Source organism: Sciurus carolinensis, chromosome 1 (assembly GCF_902686445.1).
Source record: "Sciurus carolinensis chromosome 1, mSciCar1.2, whole genome shotgun sequence".
NCBI lineage: Eukaryota > Metazoa > Chordata > Mammalia > Rodentia > Sciuridae > Sciurus > Sciurus carolinensis.
This window is the reverse complement of record NC_062213.1, coordinates 129840861-129863738: the sequence shown is the minus strand read 5'-3', so window position 1 is coordinate 129863738 and position 22878 is coordinate 129840861. Positions and strand designations below refer to the sequence as shown.

Sequence of the window (22878 nt, the reverse complement as noted above, 5' to 3'; positions counted from 1 at the left end):
GTAATGTATTTGTTTTGATAAAATGTCCTAACAAAAAACAAAAAACAAAAAAGGAAAGCCCCCTGTAATCCTCAAAGTTCTTATTCACCAACCATCCCTGTAGGATTCTCTGCCAGTAGAGTTGGGAACTTTTGACACTCATCCGGACAAGGCAAAGTCCAGCATTCACCCTCCAGCCAGCAGGAGGCGGCAGACCACACCACCTTGTGGCCGGCGCCTTCTCTCTTCCGCACGTCTGTAGCGTAATCGTCGGTGCTACATACTGCGCTTGCGCACGAGCTACGGCCTTTTTTTCCCCCTGTATCGCTGCTGGGCCTGCCGGTCTGTGTGAAGTCGCGGACCCGGGCCTCTGTTCCGCAGGATGGTGAGTGGGTACTTCGATTTCAGGATTCCGGGTGGACGGGGGCTCCATCTTCTCGCCCTAACGCCAGCTCAGGGCGCGTCTTGCGCGGCGTAGGGATCGGATGGCATTAGATCTCGGCTCTGCAGTTCTCAGGCTGCGGCTCCCAGCGTGGCCTTAATGGCTGCCGCCCAGAGCGCGTACTTGGGGGGAGGGGTTGGTGAAGAGGGGTGGCAGGGTTGGAGCCAGGATTGGGAGAGGGGTGAGTTTAGTGGACTGCTGGGATAGTGCCTGCTGGTCTCAGGGGGCTTCAGCAGCAGCCGGTTGGGGGAGGTGGCATGCTTTGGGCCCCAGGCTAGCTGGGCGATGCAGGAGCCGAGGCAGGCTGCGAGTGGTCGGACCCAGTTTGGCCCATAACTACATCGTGGGTTTTTCAGGAAATCGTCGTATTTGGTCTTTTAGAAAGCTTCTGCTCGTGGGTCGGGGAAGTGACTTTTGAGCCAAGACTGTCAATGGAGCTTAGCGGCTGCGGTGACCCTGGGACACCGGAAGGAAGCTCGTTTAGTTTGGAATACTCGTCTCTTAATTTTCTTTAATCGCTGGCCCTAGTTTTCGATGATTATTGGGACAGGGCCCTAAAGGTGGGATGGAGTGTTGTTCTAAGGGGAAATCTGACTGTGCTCTTGCCGGGTTAAGTGTTGTGGCAGCCAATTTAGGCTTTTCAAGAAGACACAGAGGAAATGAGAGAGTTGTAGTTGAGATTAGGTTCTCGAAGTGAGATGTACAGTATTCAGGGCAGTTGACATTTGGCACTGTTGATTGTTGTGTGGAGCAGTGCTTCCCAAAAGTTAGGTACAGTGTTTGGAGGGTATTGGTATGTGAGGAAACAAGTACAGAAATTGTGATAAGCGTTTTAAAACTTTTGTAAGTAATGTTACAGGATTTGGTACCTGTTGAATCTGATAAATTGAAGCTTGCCTTTTTTGTGTAATGATTTTTTAAAATCAGTTTGTGACAGAAAGTAGAAAAAGTGATACTTGACCTCAGTTGGTTTGAAAAGCATGAGATGCTATGAAAGTTGACAGTTGTATGAATTACATGATTTAACTCATGTTAAAAGTATCATAATTTAAAACACTTATCAAAGTTTTAAAAACTTTTTTTTCTTTCTTTCTTTCTTTCTTTCTTTAAGGGCTTTGTTAAAGTTGTCAAGAATAAGGCCTACTTTAAGAGATACCAAGTGAAATTTAGAAGAAGACGAGGTATGGGCAGTCTTTCATTTTTCAATACTAAAAGAATCTGCTTTGTAATGGAGTATTCCTTTTTAAGTTATTATAATTTTTCTTTCAGAGGGCAAAACTGACTACTATGCTCGGAAACGCTTGGTGATCCAGGACAAAAATAAGTACAACACACCCAAATACAGGATGATAGTGCGTGTAACTAACAGAGATATCATTTGCCAGGTAAGTTGTATTCTAGGATCAGGCTGTGGGTGGTAAATCCTATTTCCTTTCTCACTGTGCTAGAGAATTTATACTTGGGAAGCAAAGCATATAGATTAAAGGGCCAGTTGGTGCCTCCACAAAATGTTTGTTTCCTTTTAGTAATCATAGAGTAGGAGACTAGGAAACAAATACTAAAACACACATACACATGCATATTTAGAAGTGTTTGGAAAATATGACTCAGTTTAATTTTATTTACATTTTCTAATTTGGGGAAAAGACTTGGAGAAACCTGTTTCATGTATGTTGAGTGGGGTGGGGAAATACACAAGACAAGTAGAAGTTTCTTGTTGTCCCAGTTCCAGACCAAGTCCTGACTCATGCTCTATGACTTTACATGCTGACTGTTGAACTCATTGAAGATTAGGAAATTGTAAGGGTTAAATGAAACTCAGGATTGTTTTTATTTCTACTTATTATTTGAACTAGGTTTTAATAAAATGTACCAAGGTATCCTGCTTGAAAGATTTTTTTAAAAGTGTCACTTCCTAGAGTCTAGTATCCAGGACTTTTGTTACAACTAGGGAACATTTGTGTGTGTGTGTGTGTGTGTGTGTGTGTGTGTGTGTGTAGTGCTGGGGATAGAACCCTGGGCCTTGCACATACTATGCAAGTGCTCCGTCACTGAGCTATGGGACCTTTATAAAAATTTTGTTTTGAGACATCAGGTTATTTTGAGACACTAAGTTGCCCAGACTGGCCTGGAACTCTGGACTCAAGTGATTCTCAAGCCTCAGCCTTCCAAGTCGCTAGGATTGGAGGCTTGCAGCACTGCACCTGCTTCCCATTGACTTTTTAAAATGCCTCTAATTCACCAGTGAGAGTTCTTTTTAATCATTAAAAGTACAGGTCTGCAATATGATTTATTCCAAATATATTGTAATATTTGAATAGTTTCAGCCTTATATACTGTGACATTAGGACACATTATATACTGTAACAATTGCTCACCTACATAGTGGACCAAGTCAAATTGTAGTAGAGGTGAGTAGGTTTAACAAACGTTTAAAATGATGCAGATCTATTTTTCTTTTGTTTTTGTTAATGAGGTACAGTCTGTCCATGTTGTCCAGAGTGATCTTGAACTTGAAATCAACCTGACTCAGGTTTTTGTTTTTTAAAATTCTTTTGAAAAAGAAGGAATTTAGGACAATAACAAACAAGTGAAAGTAGCAAAATACTAACCTGATTTTTCTTTTACTATAGATTGCTTATGCCCGTATAGAAGGGGATATGATAGTCTGTGCAGCTTATGCACATGAACTACCGAAATATGGTGTGAAAGTTGGCCTAACAAATTATGCTGCAGCATATTGTACTGGCCTGCTGCTGGCCCGCAGGGTATGTACAAAATTACTTTTAATAGAGTACTTTGGGGTTAGCTTGTTTTGGAGTTGTATTCAATGTTTGCACTGGGTAAGAAACTCTCAGCTGTGGCTTCAGGAGAGTGCTGGCTATTCTGTGGTTTATAAGGTTGTCAGGAAGATGATTTTATAAAAACAAAGTTTTATTGAAGAGGCAGTGCATTTTCTAATAATCAGGGAAGTGGTGGTTTATCCTGTCTTCAGCCTGATTGGGGGTATAGCTAGATGAGCTCTGTTCAGTAAAATTTTCTGCAGTGGTAGGAGAATCTATAATTTGCTGTCCCGTGATGTAGCCACTAGCCTGTGGCTGTTGAACACTTGATAATGTGGCTAGTGCTACTGAGGAACTGAATTTTTAACTTGAATTTGAAAAGCCACTTGTGGCTGGTGGCTACTTAATTATCTTCCAAAGATCCTCATTACTCAACTATACATCTTTGGCCCATCGGCATACATTAAAAATACAGGTGTGTGGGGGTCCCCTCTAGACTCTCAGAATCTTTATTTTGAATAAGATATCCCAAGTGACTTGTGCACATGAAAATTTGAGAGTCAGTGTCTTCAACATTTTTAGCATTCATGGTATATGCTGTATTAGTGCTGGTAGGCAATACAAATGTTATTTTGCTTTTATTATTTCAGTTACTGACTTGGTTTTGCAGTGCAGTTACTATGTGTATGTATCAGTGTTGAGGATCCCCATCTTCAGTGGTTGTAAACATGTTCATTAGGAGACACATCATCATATTTGAGAGCAACTTGGTGCAAAAGGCACTGCATGTGGTGAAAACATAGCTAGATGCCCACCAACAGAAGAGTGGCCCAAATTAAAATAATGTAGTTGGACAGTGGAACCACAAAAGATGTTCCCTTTAAGCATCCTACCCCTAAAAAAACTTCATTTCAGATTAAGTTAAAATGACTTGATAACATTTAATATTGTTGACTTCTTATAGCTAGGCAAGATAGAAGAAATTGGAGATCAGTTCCTCATGTAAGGATAAACTTTAAATATTATGTAGTTGTGACATGAAATAGTTTTAGGATGATTTGACTATTAAAACCAGGATATATTTACATTAACTTCTTTGTTAATAGCTTCTCAATAGGTTTGGTATGGACAAGATCTATGAAGGCCAAGTGGAGGTGACTGGAGATGAATACAATGTGGAAAGCATTGATGGTCAACCTGGTGCCTTCACCTGCTATTTGGATGCAGGCCTTGCTAGAACTACAACTGGCAATAAAGTTTTTGGGGCCCTGAAGGGAGCTGTGGACGGAGGCTTGTCTATCCCTCATAGGTAATAATAGATTCAAGACCTCTTATATGATTGATAGTTTTCTGTGTCTAACTGATTGGATTGTGGAGATTATCAGATCAATTAAAGTTGCTCTCATTGAATACCTGCTCTGTGGTAGGTACCCTGCAAAAGGAACCTGGCAGGGCATGAAGAATTTCTAACCTATTTAGAAACAGTGAGATTGAGACTCATACATTTTTTTGTCCAGGGTTTTGAAGCTAGTAAGTGGTGTGGAAACCACTGTCTTTTGCATATGACTTGATTTCTGTCAGAAATAAGCAACTCCATTTATTTCCTTCCCTCCAAGAATTTGTTTTCCCCCATTTAGAATAAAATTTGATTTATTGGGTTAAGGGAAAATGTGGATCTAGAATAAAAGTTTGGGACAAAGACTTTGAACAATTTTGGAACTTTCAATAAGATTGCAAATAGCAGGCCATTCTTGGAAGTCAAGTAGGTTATTGAATTGATAGTTCCTTTGATTTAATATTTTGTTATTGAGTAGCTTCATCTTGGGCTTTTGTTTGTTTTGCAGTAGTAAGTAATTGAACCCAGGGCTCACTACATGTCAGGCAGACACTCTACCTCTAAGCCACATCCTTAACCCACCTTTTGATATTTTAATTTGTAGGTTTTTTTAGTGGTTACCTAATAAGACCAACAAAAAAAAAAATTTTTTTTTTTGTTATTTGTTTTTACTTTTATATATTTCACTTATTTTGGAGGGTGAGCCTAAATTAAAATTGAAATAAAACAGGGTGTGAGTGTAAGTGTGGTGGTACATAGCTGTAAGACCAGCTACTCAGGAGGATGAGGCAGGAGGATTTGCAGGTTCAGGCCAGCCTGGAAAACCTAGACCCTGTCTCAGAATTTAATAGGACTGTGGATATAGCTCAGTGTGCATGAGACCCTGCATTCATTCTGTCTGCAATAGGCAAGCCTATTTAAAAAAAGCTAGGGGCTGGGGTCATGGCTCAGTGGCAGAGCACTTGCCTAGCATGTGTGAGGCACTGGGTTCAATTCTCAGCACCACGTAAGAAAAAATGAATGAATAAAACAAAGGTCCATCAACATCTAAAAATAATTAAAAAAAAAAAAAAAAAAGAAAGCTAGTGAGGTGCAAGTGTACCAATAGTATTCTCATTAGATGATTTCATTAAATGTGATCCTGGACAGTCACCTGTACTCACTTAGGTACCCCTGAGAAACTATAGGATTTGGGGAATACGTTTTGAAACTGCTTCCAATACTAATATGTAGGAGAACTTGTATTGATAGAAAGCCTTGGTAATAGTTTAAAGGTGTTTATTGCTAGGTAGGGTGGGGCACTTGTATAGTCCAGGATACTTGGGAGACAGGCAGGGGAATACTTTTCAAGACCAGTCTGGGCAGTGTGTCAAAAAAAAAAGTTGTGGCATGAATTTCTTTTCTCTGGAATTCAGAGATGAGCTGCTGAATGATGATATCCTGCTAACTGAGCGGTCAGTAGTTGGTCCTTTGGTTGCATATGATGCAATAATTGTTTCAAGACGGGACTGATGGCAGCTACTGAAATGAATTCCTCTGAGTGAACAAATTTCAGTTAAAATATACTAAAATATGTTAAAAAATAAACCTTTTATTTTAGTACCAAACGATTCCCTGGTTATGATTCTGAAAGCAAGGAGTTCAATGCAGAAGTACATCGGAAGCACATCATGGGTCAGAACGTTGCAGATTATATGCGTTATCTAATGGAAGAAGATGAAGATGCTTACAAGAAACAATTCTCTCAGTATATAAAGAACAATGTTACCCCTGACATGGTAAGAAATTTACCTAAATTTGGCCTTTTTTGGTTAATTTATAGAAACAAGTTTACTACTTGTTTTTTGTGGGTTACTTTCATAATATAGGTTATTTTCAGGCTAGCAGTTGAGTGTTGAATATAGTTTTTGTATGTATAGACAGACTCCCAGTAAGTTTTAGATGGACACAATACCTTTATTTCATTTATTTATTTTTATATGGTGCTGAGGATTGAACCCAGTGCCTCACAAGTACTAGGCAAAGTGTTCTACCACTGAGCTACAACCCCAGTCCCTCCCCCGCACCTTTAAAAAATTTTTTTGTTCTTGTTGTAAATAGACATGGTATTTTTTTTTATGTGGTGCTGAGAATTGAATAGTGCTTCACAGGTGTGAAGCAAGTGGCCTACTACTGACAGCCCCGGCCCCAATAAGCGATTCTTAAAGTGAAATTAGAATGTTAGGTGAGATGAAGTAATACAAGTAACGAGCGGGACTTGTCAACATGTTCTTGCCACACATGTTCAAGTGTGGCAGGCTTCCAGCAGCTAAAGCCTTGGTTGCCTTTTTTACCTTGAGTGTTCTGCATTTGTAAATCTTACTCCTGTGTAAATAGATTTAATTTACTTTGGAATGAGGTGCATCTAATTACACTTCACTAAGTTTGAGAAGGGGGAAGAAAGTTCTTTGTAGCAAATATGTGCAGTTTTTAGGACTTTCTGAATACCTTAGGCATGTACACAGAAAGGAAGCTTTACAGATTCTGTGAGTACTCTGCATAATGTTATATAAATGAAGGGAACCATGTTTGCAAAAGTTGAGTTTAATGTTGGAAAATTTAGCAGCCCTAAAGTTGAATCTCCAGGGCTACCTCATTTAAGAAATTAGAGTGAAATTATTTACAAGTATACTGTGTGTCAAGTAATTTTTGTTAGTACATATAATTTTGTTTTGCACAGCTTTGGGCATGAAAATTTTTTTAAAGTCATAATTGAGGCAAAGATCACTTCCTATTGTATACTTTGGACACAGTCTTAAGGCAAAAAACACAGAATTTTTGAGGGGAAAAAAAATTAGTAATAGTTTTACTTTTGGACTGTGATTCAGCTTGGCCTATAGAATTTTTCTTTCAGGCTGAGACAGGAGGATCACGAGTTCAAAGCCATTCTCAGCAAAAGTGGGGCACTAAGAAACTCCTTGAGACCCTGTCTCCAAATAAAATACAAAATAGGGCTGGGGATGTGGCTCAGTGGTCAAGTGCCCCTGAGTCAATCCCTGGTACCAAAAACATTTTTTTCTTTCTAAGCCTATCCTGATGTTGGTCATGTCATACTTGCCCAAAACTATTTAGACACCTCCTCCCCATCTGTTCTTTCAGATGTATATTTCTTTCTCTTTTTTTCCCATTTTTTTTTTCAAGTTGTCGATGGACATTTACATACTTAACTGTATGTGGTGCTGAGAATCAAACCCAGTACCTCACACATACTAGGCAAGCGCTGTACCACTGAGCTATGACCCCAGCCTCAGATATATATTTTTTAATGGTGTTCTGTGCCACACTATACTTAAAGCCAGATGACTGTTCAGCTAATGTACTTTTTCGGCTACCTTTTGGATGTATGTGACACATTGAACCCCCCAGGGCCTTGTCATGTGCTCTAAATACAGTAGATGGTTGTAGTAGAGTGCTTAAAAGGGGTAGAGGAATTAAATTTTAAAATGGTTTTAGGAAGTTGAGCAGTCTTTGTGCAGTGTGCATTTTTCCCCCCTTTGGCAAGTTTTGTCCAAGTGCATGTATAATCATTTTCTCCACATTAGTAAGACCTGGACTTTTTTTAATGTGGTACTAAGGATGGCCATGTCCTCATTCATGCTAAATACATGCTGTACCATGGAATCACCACCAACCCTTACCTTGACATTCTTTAGGAAGCCATAATTGTTATTAGATGTTCAGAGTTGTTGTATTAGAGCATTTAGATTGATTTAGCTTTACCCAGTAAGAAACCTGATTAGTTTTTCAGTGTATTCTAGAGAATTTCAGATCTCTTTCTAGTTCTAGAGACCTTGTATTATTGCCAGATACTAGTGACTGATAGTAGTGAAAGATATAAAAGGGTCCTAGTAGATAAGTTGGAGAATTTCTTTGAAAGACCTATCAGGTAATGATGGAAATTATAAATCTGGGAAATGTGGGATGGCACGGAAGAATTTGGTAGTTGCTTTTTTAGCCCCCGGTGTACAGTCCTTGGTCTCAGTTAAGCAATGTTAATATTGACTCTGTGATCACATATACTTTGCATCTTAACATCTTACTCTTATTTTAGCATATGTCCTCCCTTGAATTAAAGAATTTGGACCAGATATTATGTAGAATGAGGAGCATAGTGTGAGCCTGCCCTACCCTCCCCCCCCAAAAAAAAAAAGCTTTAGCGTGATTCAGAAAGTATGGCTGAATTACTTGGGAATAAATGCAAATTGTTCTTTAGAGTTGAGTTTTGTGAATAGTGTCCATACATGGTGCATAGAGTAAGCACTGGGAATTTGTTAAGAAAAGGTGGGTTACATTTAGGAATTTAAGCAGGAAACAGCATTGACTTAATTCTTTTTTAGAATCCCTCTTAGAAGGACAAAGTAGAGGAAATAGTGCAATACTACTATATGGTAATATAGTAGGGCATATGAAATGAAACCAAGTACTGTTTGCTTTCCTTTGTTTCAGATGGAGGAGATGTATAAGAAAGCTCATTCTGCTATACGAGAGAATCCAGTCTATGAGAAAAAGCCTAAGAGAGAAGTTAAAAAGAAGAGGTATTTGTCTTACTATTGTCTTTTCAAGAGAGAGGTTGGGGATGGCCCCCATTTTTCCTTGTTTCATCTTGTGGGTCATATTTTCAGTGAAGTTGTGCAAACTCGATCACTAGCTCTGTGTGATGTGGCAGAAGCTAAGGGAACCAGGTTTGCTAAAGTAATTGTAGTGATAGGAATGTATTGGCCTCAGAAAGTACTGAGGTGGCCCATTCTATCCTAATACAGTTGTCGGTACCAGTTATTACATTTATTGTTGACTACCTAAAAGAAGAGAATGTAATGAGATAGTTTCTAAGGACCACCTAGCCATTGTACTAATTTTCTTTTGACATCACAGTAATAGGTCATATAAAAGTTGGCATTTGGGAAAGTTAGCATAAGAGCATATATAAGTACATACGCTAGAAATTGAATTATTCAAACTCCATCTGATCACAGTCTTTGTACTTTTCATTTTTTGAACTTAGATATTATATATTCTCTTTAACTGTGGTTTTGAAAAATATATCTTTCTTTTGTAGGTGGAACCGTCCCAAAATGTCCCTTGCCCAGAAGAAAGATCGGGTAGCTCAAAAGAAGGCAAGCTTCCTCAGAGCTCAGGAACGGGCTGCTGAGAGCTAAAACAAACAGCAGTTTTTCTATGAAGTTTTTTCAGATAAAGATAATAAACTTATTGAACAAGCAGCTATTTCTGTGTTGAGCTCTTGTTATGAAACTGTAGGAAATAACCTGAAATATAAAAAGCAAAGGATTTTACAATTTCTTCTTCAAAAAGCCACCTGTAGCTTTTTTTGGAAAAAGTCATCTTGTATGTTGACTCCAACAGAGTTCATACCTTCTTCTCAAGCAACAGACCAACAATGATCAGTAGAAAATATTTCTTCTGTCCATTTATTATAACCAGATAATTAATGGGAAGAAAACACTTATAAATATACAGTCTTAGAGCCAACAAAACTGGTGCTGATCCATGGTTTTACATTTTGAGAGAATGCTAATGAAAGTCATAGATTTAATACATTAACTAGCTTAAACCTTTGGGCAGAAAATACTGGGGCTTTTCATCATTGATGCCTCATTTTTGGTTGGTAGTAGCGTATATGCCAGATCTGAACATACATATGAAAATAATACAAAAGAGGACCAAATGGTAATCCTTGCATATTAAATTTACATGGGAAAAACATTGGGTAAATCAATGTACGTGCGTCTTTAAGAAATAGCCCTCTGGCCCACAGGAAATACTGTTTGAAAATGGGAAAACTATTAGTTGTCTTCCATTACTTCAGTCTTGGTCATAATGGTCCTGCTTTCACCACACGTCATTCACCATGAGATTTCTTGGTTTTGTTCTGTTTCGTGGTGCTAGGGCCTTACACACGCTGGGCAAGTGCTCAATTAGCTACACCCCTACCCCAAAATGTTTTAAAGGGCTTAGTTGGCTGGTTGATAATAAGATGGACCCATCAAAAATCTTTAGGATAATGAAATCAGTTTTGGCCACTAAAAGTACCTGCATGTCGTCAAGTAGTATACTTCCTGAAGTTAAAAGCCACTCCAGCTATACATTTGATGTCTGAGATTAAAAAGTGTGTAAGTCTACAATACAATAAACCATGCTAATAACCCAACATCTGTTTTATAAAGGAATAATTTAGATTTATCTTTGCAATCTTAATTTGTGTTAGTGTGCAAACTTTACCATGCTAAGACATTAGTAAATTGATGTATAAATTTTTTAAACAGCTTCAATGCAAACAATGTTTTAGCAATGGTATTTTGGCTAACATAAATCTACAAAACACCCACTGTTGATGTTTATGGAATGAGGCTTTTCACAGCAGTTTTTTAGAAAGTCATTAGTCAAAATAGTTAACACAGTGAATGTACTGGGAAAATGTAAGAGGACTTCTAAAAGGGCAGGATGAAATCTTGAATATGTTGATCTATACTTCCTGCCATTAACTGCAGTAATCATGTATTTTTATGATAGCTCTGGCCCAGGGAAAGGGGAATCTGAATCAAACCATTCTTAAAATGCTCAAAATTGTTCTTGAGAGTGTTTCTTACAATGGCAACAATGTCCAAATGAATTAAGAGTCATTTGTATAGGAAATTTTCTTCCACAATAATGTTTTTAGGTTATTAAGTATCAAAGAATGTTCCATTTCCATTTGATTTGCTGTGACTTTGAGAGCGATACAAGAATAAAGCTGCTTTTCTAATTCTTCACGAATTTCACTTGGAGCACCACGCAACAGGTAGTCTTTGAGCAACTGACAGGCTTTTGCCAAGTTTGGTTGTATTACTTCTGAAGTACATTTCATTGTATTCTGATCACAGCTAGTTCTACAATCTGTGCCATAGACACAGTCCAGATCAGACTCACAGTGACGATCCTTAATAAGTTCTTTGAGGTTTGTCTCTGGCACAATTTTTCTCATATCCACCATTTTCAAATCATACTTTTCATTATATCCTAGGTTTTTGGCACTAGTATCACACATGAGGAAGTTTCCATAGGGGCCATGGAAAACATCTTCCACAAATTCTAGAAGTCCTATGGCTATTTTAGCCTTTCTGGGCCATGATGGTGTGAACAACTGATCCATACTCCTTCTGAACCCAGATGGTATAAAAAGTTCAATGACCCATGGAAGGCTTATTCCATAAAGAGAGGTATATTCAACACTTTCCATCACATAGAGGTCACCACAGAATCCCATTAGTTTGGGGGTATGTTCTTTATCTTGAAGTATCACCATGAGAAGAAATTCATTTAACTGAAGAAGTGCCCATGCTGATTTTGCTTCTCCTAAGGAAACCTGGCCATCTTTGTCTCCATCAGCCACTGTTAGTATGAGATTAACCAGTTCAGAAAGATTCCCTTGGTCACCCAACTTTGCCTGTTAGGACAAGAATTTGGCAAATTATACAGAAGGAAAGAAAGATATATATCCCTATGCAATATAATTTTCTCTGGGCATTACTATGATAGTAATAATCTTGCTATTGACTCTCCATAAAGGAACTTAATATATCTCCAAATACTTATGAGGATTTATGTAACATTTTATATAACTACAGTAAAACTACTTTAAGTGTATCTTTGTTAAATGTCCACCCTAACTGCAGGGCTGTTAGACCCTTCAGATAGTTAACCCAGACACTTGTTATCCCTTGTCTTATCTATACATTAAATTTTCAAATCGCATTGGAATGTACTCACATCAAAGTTATAAGGGTCAAGTAAAATTTATTTCCTTCTATTTTGTATTTATCACATTAACAGAATTATTCTGTTAATAACTGTATTTGTTCTAACTGTATTGTCCCAATAATAGAGGTTAAAAAGTTTCTGTTAGGGGGTTGGGGAGATAGTTCAGCATAAGGCCCTGGGTTCAGTCCCTAGCACGGCAAAAAAAAAAAAGTTTCTGTTAGGGATTTCAGCTTTTGCTGCAGTTGCTCCGCAGCTCTTTCCAGGACCCAAACAACCACAGCAGCTTTTCCCAGGATGGGGATTCATGTATACATTGCATCTCCTTCTGGTTCTACTGCGATTAAGAAGAAACAGCAAGATGTTTTTGGTTTCTTAGAAGCCAACAAAATAGGATTTGAAGAAAAGGATATTGCAGCCAATGAAGAGAATCTGAAGTGGATGAGAGAAAATGTACCTGAAAATAGTCAACCAGCGACAGGGTACCCCCTGCCACCTCAGATTTTCAATGAAAGCCAATACCGTGGGGACAGTGATGCCTTCTTTGAAGCCCAAGAAAATAATGCAGTGTATGCCTTTTTAGGTTTGACAGCACCACCTGGTTCAAAGGAAGCAGAAGCCCAGGCAAAGCAGCAAGCATGAACCTTAAGCATTCTGTCTTAAGCATCTTGAAAACTGAGTCTTCATTGCTTTTATAAAAAACAAAAACAAAAATTTCTTGGCTTCAAAAGAAACAGGCTTAATGTTGAAATAGTTTAGTTGGTGTTCTTGCAAGTAAAAAATCAGAATGAAAACATAATTAAAATGTGAATATTATTGTGAGGAGGATGGGAGATGAACAAAAATTTTGAAGTAGACATCATGTAATAGTATTGTAATCTGCCAAGGCATTTATGTACTTCATTGATTTTTACCAAGAATATACACTTCTTTTTAAAATATTTTTTATTGCAGGTTAAGGATATCTAAAGCTTAACACTGAGGAATTTTAAAATAAGAGAATCTGTTGCTTGTTCCCAAATTGCCTCATTAATTTTGGTGAACAAGAATATGTACCTTTTTAATGTGATGTTATTGTGATTAAAAGTACTTACAGGTAATGTTTGTGATAGGTTAAACACTGTAATTTCCTGTGTCAATTATAACATTCCCATTCTTTTGTAGAAGAAACTTCTATGTACTGAACCACTAGTTTGCCAAGCTTATAAATGTAGACTGTTGTTGCATATAATGGGAACAGAATAGATGACTTCCCCACAAAATGAAAGCCAAACACGAAAACAATAATGCATTCAGTTGACAAGTTCCTTCTTTAATTATATCGTTATGGAACCACCTTTCTAAGTTGCTTACCTCCGTGAAATGTTTATGTGTTTGTCATGGAAGTAGGATGGCAAGTAAATTTAAAATGGCATTCTCTTACAAAGATCTCAGACACTTAATTAACTATTATAAAACATGTTAGTACTTATTGCCCAAGATTTGATTGTTTGGGTTTTGGATAAAAAAAAAAGTAGCTATTTTTCTCCCTTTAACAAAACTGTGTATCATGAATGTCATTATCTCTTGATATATTGCTCTCTTATGTTTCAATTTAGGCATATATTGAACACATTAAGTAGAGAAATTTTTATGGTTCTATCAGAAAGCACAAGTACCAAATAAACAAAACTTTTAAAATATGTTTTAAAACTTCTAAAAGAGGGGCTGGGGAGATAGCTCAGTCGGTAGAGTGCTTGCTGGGTTCAATCCCCAGCACCAAAAAAAAAAAAAAAAAAAAAAAAAAACTTCTAAAAGAAAAGACAAGAAACCTGCCCTAAATCACTAACCCAGAAGATATATACACATTGTACTACTTTATTTCTAAAAAACAAATACCTTTTACTTTAAACTACTTTATCTTATCTGTTGTTTGCAAATCTGTACTCTTTGCAAAAATCAACACATAAGAAGACATGGCTTCATTGACTAAGATTCAAACTTAATGTGATGCTTTGAAATAAAATCACTACTTTTGGAAACATTAAAAAAAAGTTTTTGTTAAGGTTCTCTGGGATAAAATAGTCTGAAATGCATGTAAAATAGCCAAAGAAAAGAAAGCTTCTGAGTGCAAATAAAAGAACAATAAAAGTGAGAAAAATAAATTATTTCCAACACTGCAAATATTTTCATTTTTTATAGTCTTATGTAAATATTTCTTTAAATTTAAAAAGGAATTGTAAAATGGCCATGAAAGGTAAAGTCATTTGAGTTCCATTTCTTAAAAAAAAAAATAAAATTGTATGGGTGTCCTCAGCAGTGCTCAAGGAGACGGAGCCAAGTTCTGTTCCTCCGAACCCCAGCAGTCGGACTGCTCATGTGTTGGCATTTCCGCAGGACCAACCTACCCAAGGATGGAGTGGAACACAGCACATTCACCTGTCACCAAGCTGCCATTCTGGTTCCAAGGATGCATCTCTTCACTGGACTAGTGAGATGGCTGTCAAATGTTTGGGTCCTGAGTTTGCTTCCAGCTGCATGTTTGAATCTTTGCTCTGCAATGGACTACTTGACTGCAGTCCTTACTTTCCATAGTCACTGGGGCCTTGGACAAGTTGTTACTATGTTCATGGGAATGCACTGTAGAAAGCTGCCAAGGCATGCCTTTTGGCACTCTCAGCTTTAGCCTTTGCTGGGCTTTGTTATTTCAGCTATCATGATGTGGGCATCTGCAAAGTTGTTGCCATGCTGTGGAAACTCTGATCTTTATGACTTAATCTTAAGAATCAATTGTATGCCTCTTTGCCTCTGTTCTGTCATGCCATTCCGCTCATAATAAGGAGGACATAACAGACAAATCCACTGGTGGACAAACCTTCTCCTAATCACATGGTTATTTTAGAATTTAATTGTTAATGGAAAGATTTGAGAGAAATTACATCCAAGAAATTATGAGTGCCAGTTCTGGATTCTAGTGAGTTAATCGGGTTGTCTCCAAGTTCACACAACTTACAATATAACTAAACTTTTCATATGAGCTTTTGCCTTTTAAATTGTCAATCTCTTAAAGAGAATTCAGTTTTATATTATCACTATGTGATTATACTTACATTTGGGAAATAAAGGATGAAGGCAAAGATTGTTAATTCATGAGTGAAGATTTTGCAAAAAAATTAGTGTTTAATTTTTGGAAACTTCCTCTCTGTTCAGTTGCAGCTACTGATGGTTGGTTATATGTTGTAGGGAAACTTTAAAATTAGGAGATGCTGAAGTCTCAGGTTACAGATTTCTAATCCTAGGAAACAAAGCTTGGAGAACTTCTGAATTTAGAGAAGTTCTGAATTTAGAGGCTTTCCTTGAAGATGTGTCAAGATATTATAGATTCCAAACAGACTTAATTCTCAAATGTGTGTTACTAGTCATAAAATAATCTGTCCACAAATATAAAACTACACATAATGAATTATTTTTCTAACCATGGGAATTGCTAATGAGAAAATGTATTCCATGAAAGGAAAAAAAAATTTTAATAAAATGTTATATAATAATAAAAAAAGAAATTGTAACCAGAGTACACTCATTTTAATTAATCAATTTATATTTGAGACAGTCTTGTTATGTTGCTCCGGCTGGCCTTGAATTCTTGGGTTCAAGCAATCCTCCTACCTTAGCCTCCCAAGCAGCAGGGACTATACCACCATACCTACCTAGAGTATGCTAATTTTATTATGCTTTTTCTGTCATGAGTTTCAGTGGCAAAATTTATAATAATACAACTAGTAAATGAAGTACCCACTCATACCTGGACATTTAAGCTATTACAAAGAATGGTAAAGTAAAAATCCTCCAATGGATATTTTTTCCTTTCTTTGAATTTTTTCCTCAGAATGGAATCCCCGATAGAGGTCAAGTATCAACATTTTAATGATTTGGGGGGGGTGGGTTCTGCCAATTCTTCTGGAAGACTATCTCTTCACATGAGCAAGGTGTGAATGGATATACTTACCTTAAAGAGACTGTAGACCATTTCTTTGAATTTCTGTACAGTCGTTCCCCTTGTTGGCTTATCAAATAGCACTATTTCTTTTCTTGGCTCCAATTCAGTTCCAAAATCAAGATGAAGAGCTTGTTCCATCTGACATTTCACAACACCTGGTAGATTATCCCAAATCCCTAAATACATCTTTGTGAAAAAGAATGACAAATGATGTATTATACTAAGTAGAAAACACTGAAAAATATTTTTAAGGTCCTCGTCCCCTACAAAACACAAACAAGCATCAAAACACTGAAACCAAGCTATGACTTTATTTTTGAACTACAAATCTGAAATAATCAAAGATTTTTTCCTTACATGAATTAAAAAAACAAAGTAGATGTAATGCATGCCTAAAATAGCTTTTGAAAAGTCAAAGTAAAAAGATACAATGAAAAAACAAAAATCTTCCATGTTCCATTACCCTAGTCCAATGCCCCAGAATTAATCACTATTAAGTATCTATTTATCCTTTTTTTTTTTGGCAGTGCTGGGGATTGAACCCAGGGCCTTGTGCTTACAAGGCAAGCACTATACCAACTGAGCTATATCCCCAGCCCAGCATCTATTTATCAAACTAACATTATATAGCATTTACTATATCTTATGTAGTGTTGGAGTCCCTGTGAGCAGGAAAATGCATACAGCTCTAAGTGAAGCTGAAGCTGCAAGGCAGACCCCAAGGAGACAGAGACGCCAGGAAGGGGAATGTGTGCTGAGGGAAGCTGCAGGCAACATGGCCCTGTGGGCTGCAACCAGCGAGGCTCTGGGAGACCACATCCTGCCAGTGTTTTCTGAATCCTACAGGTGTAGGATTTAATGTATGCCCTGCTTTCTTTGGTTCAGTCCCTCCTTTCTACTCCCCTATTCTTCCATTTTGGAATGGGAACATTTACCCTGTGCCATTATTTTGGAAGTGAAACTTTAATTTTTACAGAGGCTCACAGCTGAATTTGCTTTGAGTCTTGGAGGAAACTTTGGAATGATGCTGAGGCAGTTAAGACTGGGACTCTGGGGATGGACTGAAAGCAACTGCATTGAGAGATGGATATGGACCTTTGGGGAGCCAGGAGTGAAATGCTATGGCTTGGGTGTGTCCCTAAAGGCCCATGTGTTAAAAGCTCAGTCCCCAGATGTTGGAAGGGGTAGAACCTTGACTCAGGAGGCTGAAGTAGAAGGATTGCAAGTTTGAGGCCAGCTTTGGCAACTAAGGAAGACCTTGTCTCAAAAAAAAAAAATTTTTTTTTTAATTTAAAAAGGACTGGGAATGTAGTTCAGTGGTAAAGCATCCCTGGGTTCAATCCCCACTATCACAAAAAGATGGGGTGGGGGAAATGGGGCCTAATAGGAGGCCTTAAGTCATTGGGGATACACCCTCAAAGGGACACCAGTCTGTAACTCTCAATCCTTGGTCATGAGGTAAATGGACTTCTGTTGCTTTGTGCTCTCAAAATGATGCACTGCCTTGCCACAATCCCAAAAGCAAAGGAGCCAATTGACCAAGGACTGAAACCTCCAAAACTATGAGCCAAAATAATCCTTTCTTTGTTTTAAGTTGAATATCTGAGGTATTTTGTTGCAGTAATGGAAAGCAGACTAACAGTCTACTAATTTATTTGATTATCTTAATACTTACACTAACCCTATGAGGTAGGTACTGTTATTATTTCACTGATGGGGAAACTGAAGTAGATAGGCAAAATAACATCTGGAGGGCTGGGGCTGTGGCTCAGTGGTAGAGCACTTGCCTAGCATGTGTGAGGCACTGGGTTTGATTCTCAGCACCACATATAAATAAACAAATAAAGGTCCACCAACAACTAAAAATATTTTTAAAAAATAACATCTAGGGCTGGGGAGATAGCTCAGTCAGTACAGTGCTTGCTTTGCATGCACAAGGCCCTGGGTTCGATCCCCAGCACTGAAAAAAAAAAAAAAAAAAAAAACTATCTAGAGGTAACAAGTAGTGGCAATGCCACCATTTGAACCCAGAAGTCAGGACTCAGAGCTCCTGGTCTTAACACTAGGACAGCCTGCCTCTCTTACTTCACATAAAAAATAAATGAGAATCATATTAATTAATAATAAAAAATCCAAACAAATCAGATTATATCATGCTACTCCTTCAAATCCTCTATTGAACTCCCAATTCAATTAGAATAAAGTCCAAAGTTCCCCTCCATTGCTTTTTAAGCCCCTTTTGAGATGGCCTGGTCTACTTCTCCATCCTAATCTTTACCACTTGCTCTCTGGTTCTCTATTTTTTGAGCTATGCTGGTCTTTCTCTTCTCTAACCCTGCCAAGTTGTTCCCGCTTCACATCTGTTTCACTTACCATTGGTTCCATCCGCAATGTATTCTCTGAATTCTTTTTTTTTTTTTTAAATTATTGTAAACAAATGGGATACATGTTGTTTCTCTGTCTGTACATGGCATAAAGGTATACCATTTGTGTAATCATAAATTTACATAGGGTAATGTTGTTTGATTCATTCTGCCATTTTTTCCCTTCCCCCCACCCCTCCCACCCCTCCCCTCCCTCTATATAGTCCTTCCTTCCTCCATTCCTGCCCCCCTCCCTAAACGTATTCTCTGAATTCTTATATGGCCAGTTCCTTCACTTCATTCAATTATCAGCTCTGATGTCACTTAGGAAAACTTTTCCAGACCCCCAATCTATAATAGATTCCTTCCTCCCCTCCAGGTCAACTCTAACCCATTCCCTGTTTTGTTTTCCTTCTACCTTTTACCACAGTCTAAAATTATTTATTTATCTATCATTTATGATGTCTTCTCTAACATTAAAATATAAGGCTTTGTTTGTCTTCTTCCCCCTGGTCTCACCCAATACATCAAAAAGTGCCTGGCACACAGCAGACCCTCAAATGCTGGAGTTTGATTCAGAAATCCTCTTATACATGATTAGTATTGTGGACTTGAAAATTATTCAAAATTTCTAACAAATAATACATACTCATATTGGGAAATTTAGAAATAGGATGAACAGGGTTGGTGTTGTGGCTCAGTGGTAGAGCACTTGCCTGGCATGTGTGAGGTCCTGGGTTTGATCCTCAGAACCACATATAAATAAATAAATAAATAAATAAATAAGTAAATTAAATAAAGGTCCATAAACAACTAAAAAATATTTTAAAAATAGTATGAACACAGAAATGTAACTTTTCACTGCCCATGTTTTGTTGTATTTTATTCCAGTCCAATAGTATCCTATTATTATTATTTTTTTAAATATGTTTTTAGTTGTCAATGCACCTTTATTTTACTTATTTAATTATTTATATGAGGTGCTGAGTATCGAACTCAGTGCCTCGCAATGCTAGGTGAATACCGCTGAGCCACAACCCCAGTCCAGTATCCTATTATTTTTATTCATATTTTCTTTGATGGGGAGGTAGAACATTTTTTCATTATGTTTATCAGTTGTTTATGGTTCTTTTGTGATTTAGCTCATCCTGTGCCTATAGTTTAATTGTTCATTCATGCATGAGCTCAAATGTTATCTCTGAAAGGTCTTCCCTGATCACCTCCTCTAAAGCACATCTCCACCGATGTCCCTGTTCCCCATTCTCTACCAACTCACCTGTGGGCTTCCTACATAGGACACACCATATTCTATACTTATTTTGTTTATTTGCTTATCTATCAACTGCTTGTGTCTCCCATCCCTCTGGGGTAATGTAAAGTTCATAAGCGAAGTAATCTTACCTTTTTATATTTTCAGTATTGGGGATTGAACCCAGGGGTTTCACACATGCTAGACAAGCACTACCATTAGCTACACTCCCAGGGCTTTTTATTATTTTATTTTTTCTTTTGATAATTTATATGATATTATGAGCATCCTTCTCAATAAATATTCATTTTGGCATCATTTCTAAGGGTTGTATATCATTTTTTTACAGGTTTTTGTGTAGATATAATTTTCATTTTCATTTTTAGGGTTCATTCTTTTTGTCTACTCTCTTTTCTTCCTTCCTCCCTTCCCTGATTCCCTTTCTATACTCTATTGGTCTTCCAATATTTAAAATATTTAAAATTTTTTTCATACATGTATATAGGATAATAATGTCTGTCTTATTCTACTGTCATTCCCATTCCCACCGCCTCATCCCTCCCCTTACTCCCCTCTGCATAACCCAAAGTTCCTTCATTCTTCCCTACCCACCCCTCACTTCAGATTAGCATTTGCTTATTAGAGAAAACATGTGGCCTTTAGATTTAGGGGACTGGCTTCTTTCACTTAGCATGACAGTCTCTAGTTTCATCCATTTACCTGCAAATGCCATAATTTCAATCTTCCTTAAGGCTGAGTAATATTCCATTGTGTATATATACCACAGTTTCTTTATCCATTCATTAACTAAAGGGCATCTAGGTTGGTTTAGCTATCGTGAATTGAGCTGCTATAAACATTGCTGTGACTGTGTTACTGGAGTAGGCTGATTTTAAGTCCTTTGGGTATAGAACAAGGAGTGGGATAGCTAGATCAAATGGCGGTTCCATTCCAGGTTTTCTAAAGAATTTCCATACTGCTTTCTATAGTGGTTGCACCAATCTGCAGTCCCACCAACAATGTATGAATGTATCTTTTTTCCCCATATCCTCACCAACACTTATTATTGCTTGTATTCTTGATAATTGCCATTCTGATTGGAGTGAGATGAAATCTTAGTGTAGTTTTGATTTGCATTTCTCTAATTGCTAGAGATGTTGAGTGTTTTTTCATATATTTGTTGGTTAGTTACATATCTTCTTCCGTAAAGTTCCTTAGCCCACTTACTGATTGGGTTATTTGTTTTTTTGGTGTTAAGTTTTTTGAGTTCTTGATATATCCTGGATATTAGTGCTCTATCTGAGGTGCATGCGATAAAGATTTTTTTTCCCATTCTGTAGGCTCTCTCTTCATGTTACTGATTGTTTAGTTGCTGAGAAGAAACTTTTTAGTTTGAATCCATCCCATTTATTGATTCTTAATTTTACTTCTTGCACTTTAGGAGTCTTATTAAGGAAGTCAAGTCCGAAGCCAACATGATGATTTGAGCCTACTTTTTCTTTCATTAGGCACAGGGTCTCTGTTCTAGTGCCTAGATCTTTGATCCACTTTGAGTTGATTTTTGTGTGGGGCGGGAGAAAGAGGTTTAATTTCATTTTGTAACATATGGATTTCCAGTTTTACCAGCACCATTTGTTGAAGAGGCTATCTTTTCTCCAATATATGTTTTTGGCACCTTTGGTACAAGATAATCATATTTATGTGGGTTTGTCTCTGTGTCATCTATTTTGTACCATTGGTCTACATGTCTATTTTGGTGCCAATACCATGCCATTTTTGTTACTATTGCTCTATAATGTAGTTTAAGGTCTGGTATTGTGATGCCTCCTGCTTCACTCTTCTTGCTAAGGATTGCCTCAGCTATTCTGGGTCTCTTATTTTTCCAAATGAATTTCATGATTGCTTTTTATAGTTCTATGAAGAATATCATTGGGATTTTAATAGGAATTGCATTGAATCTGTATACCACTTCGGATAGTATGGCCATTTTGACAATATTAATTCTGCCTATCCAAGAGCATGGGAGATCTTTCCATCTTCTAAGGTCTTCAACTTATTTCTTTAGTATTCTGTAGTTTTCATTGTAGAGATCTTTCACCTCTTTTTTTTTAGATTGATTCCTAAGTATTTTATTTTTATTTTTTGAGACTATTATGAATGGGGTAGTTTTCCTAATTTCTCTTGCAGTGGATTTGTTGCTTATGTATAGAAATGCATTTGATTTATGGCTATTGATTTTACATCCTGCTACTTTGCTGAATTCATTTATGAGTTCTAGAAGATTTTTGGTAGAATTTTTTGGATCTTCTAAATATAGAATTATACTGGCAAATAGTGATAGTTTAAATTCTTCTTTTCCTATTTGTATCCCTTTAATTTCTTTCATCTGTTTGCTCTGGCTAGCATTTCAAGGACGATGTTGAATGGAAGTGGTGAAAGAGGGCATCCCTGTCTTGTTCCAGTTCTTAGAGGGAATGCTTTCAATTTTTCTCTTTTTTTTTTTTTTTTTTTTTTTTTTTTTTGCGGTACTGGGGATCGAACTCAGGGCCTTGTGCTTGCGAGGCAAGCACTCTACCAGCTGAGCTGTCTCCCCAGCCCAATTTTTCTCATTTAGAATGATGTTGTCCTTGGGCTTAGCATAGATAGCTTTTACAATATTGAGGTATGTTCCTACTATCCCTAATTTTTCTAGTGTTTTGAACATGAAGAGGTGTTATATTTTGTCAAATGCTTTTTCTGCATCTATTGAGATAATCATATGATTCTTATCTTTAAGTCTATCGATGTGATGTATGACATTTATTGATTTCCGTACGTTGAAACAACCTTGTATTCCAGGGATAAACCCCACTTGATTGTGGTGCACTATCCTTTTAATGTTTTTGTGGTGATTTGCAAGAATTTTTGCGTCTATGTTCATGAGGGATACTGGTTTAAAGTTTTCTTTCCTTGATATGTC

The 22878-nt window shown here is 37.4% G+C and overlaps 3 protein-coding genes and 2 non-coding genes across 6 annotated transcripts in view; 4 read left to right on the top strand and 1 right to left on the bottom strand.

Annotated features, from left to right (window-relative positions):
* The first annotated feature begins 274 nt into the window (after nucleotides 1-274).
* Nucleotides 275-9798, top strand: Rpl5 (ribosomal protein L5). 2 transcript variants are annotated; one of them, XM_047541273.1, is made up of 8 exons: nucleotides 275-364; nucleotides 1533-1602; nucleotides 1691-1806; nucleotides 3055-3189; nucleotides 4311-4513; nucleotides 6141-6318; nucleotides 9029-9114; nucleotides 9636-9798. In XM_047541273.1, exons 1-8 carry the CDS (start codon nucleotides 362-364, stop codon nucleotides 9733-9735), a joined length of 891 nt encoding a protein of 296 aa, XP_047397229.1. In that variant the 5' UTR covers nucleotides 275-361; the 3' UTR covers nucleotides 9736-9798. The 2 variants fall into 2 exon arrangements, with proteins under 2 accessions (XP_047397229.1, XP_047397220.1); XM_047541264.1 differs by having other exon boundaries at nucleotides 9026-9114.
* On the top strand, nucleotides 5965-6059 carry LOC124968566 (small nucleolar RNA SNORD21). Its single transcript, XR_007105765.1, has one exon. It is a non-coding gene; the product is annotated as a small nucleolar RNA SNORD21 (small nucleolar RNA).
* On the top strand, nucleotides 9209-9341 carry LOC124968590 (small nucleolar RNA SNORA66). Its single transcript, XR_007105782.1, has one exon. It is a non-coding gene; the product is annotated as a small nucleolar RNA SNORA66 (small nucleolar RNA).
* A 180-nt stretch (nucleotides 9799-9978) lies between the features above and the next one.
* Nucleotides 9979-22878, bottom strand: part of Dipk1a (divergent protein kinase domain 1A) — a 123520-nt gene continuing 110620 nt past the window's right edge. Inside the window, exons 4-5 of the mRNA XM_047541255.1 lie at nucleotides 16317-16493; nucleotides 9979-12020 (exon numbers count right to left, since the gene is read on the bottom strand). Coding sequence (XP_047397211.1) covers nucleotides 11208-12020; nucleotides 16317-16493 — 990 coding nt within the window. The 3' untranslated portion in view covers nucleotides 9979-11207. The remainder of the gene's footprint in view (nucleotides 12021-16316; nucleotides 16494-22878) is intronic.
* Nucleotides 12547-14030, top strand: LOC124977615 (SH3 domain-binding glutamic acid-rich-like protein). The gene has a single exon (XM_047541287.1). It carries the CDS (start codon nucleotides 12629-12631, stop codon nucleotides 12971-12973), a length of 345 nt encoding a protein of 114 aa, XP_047397243.1. The 5' UTR covers nucleotides 12547-12628; the 3' UTR covers nucleotides 12974-14030.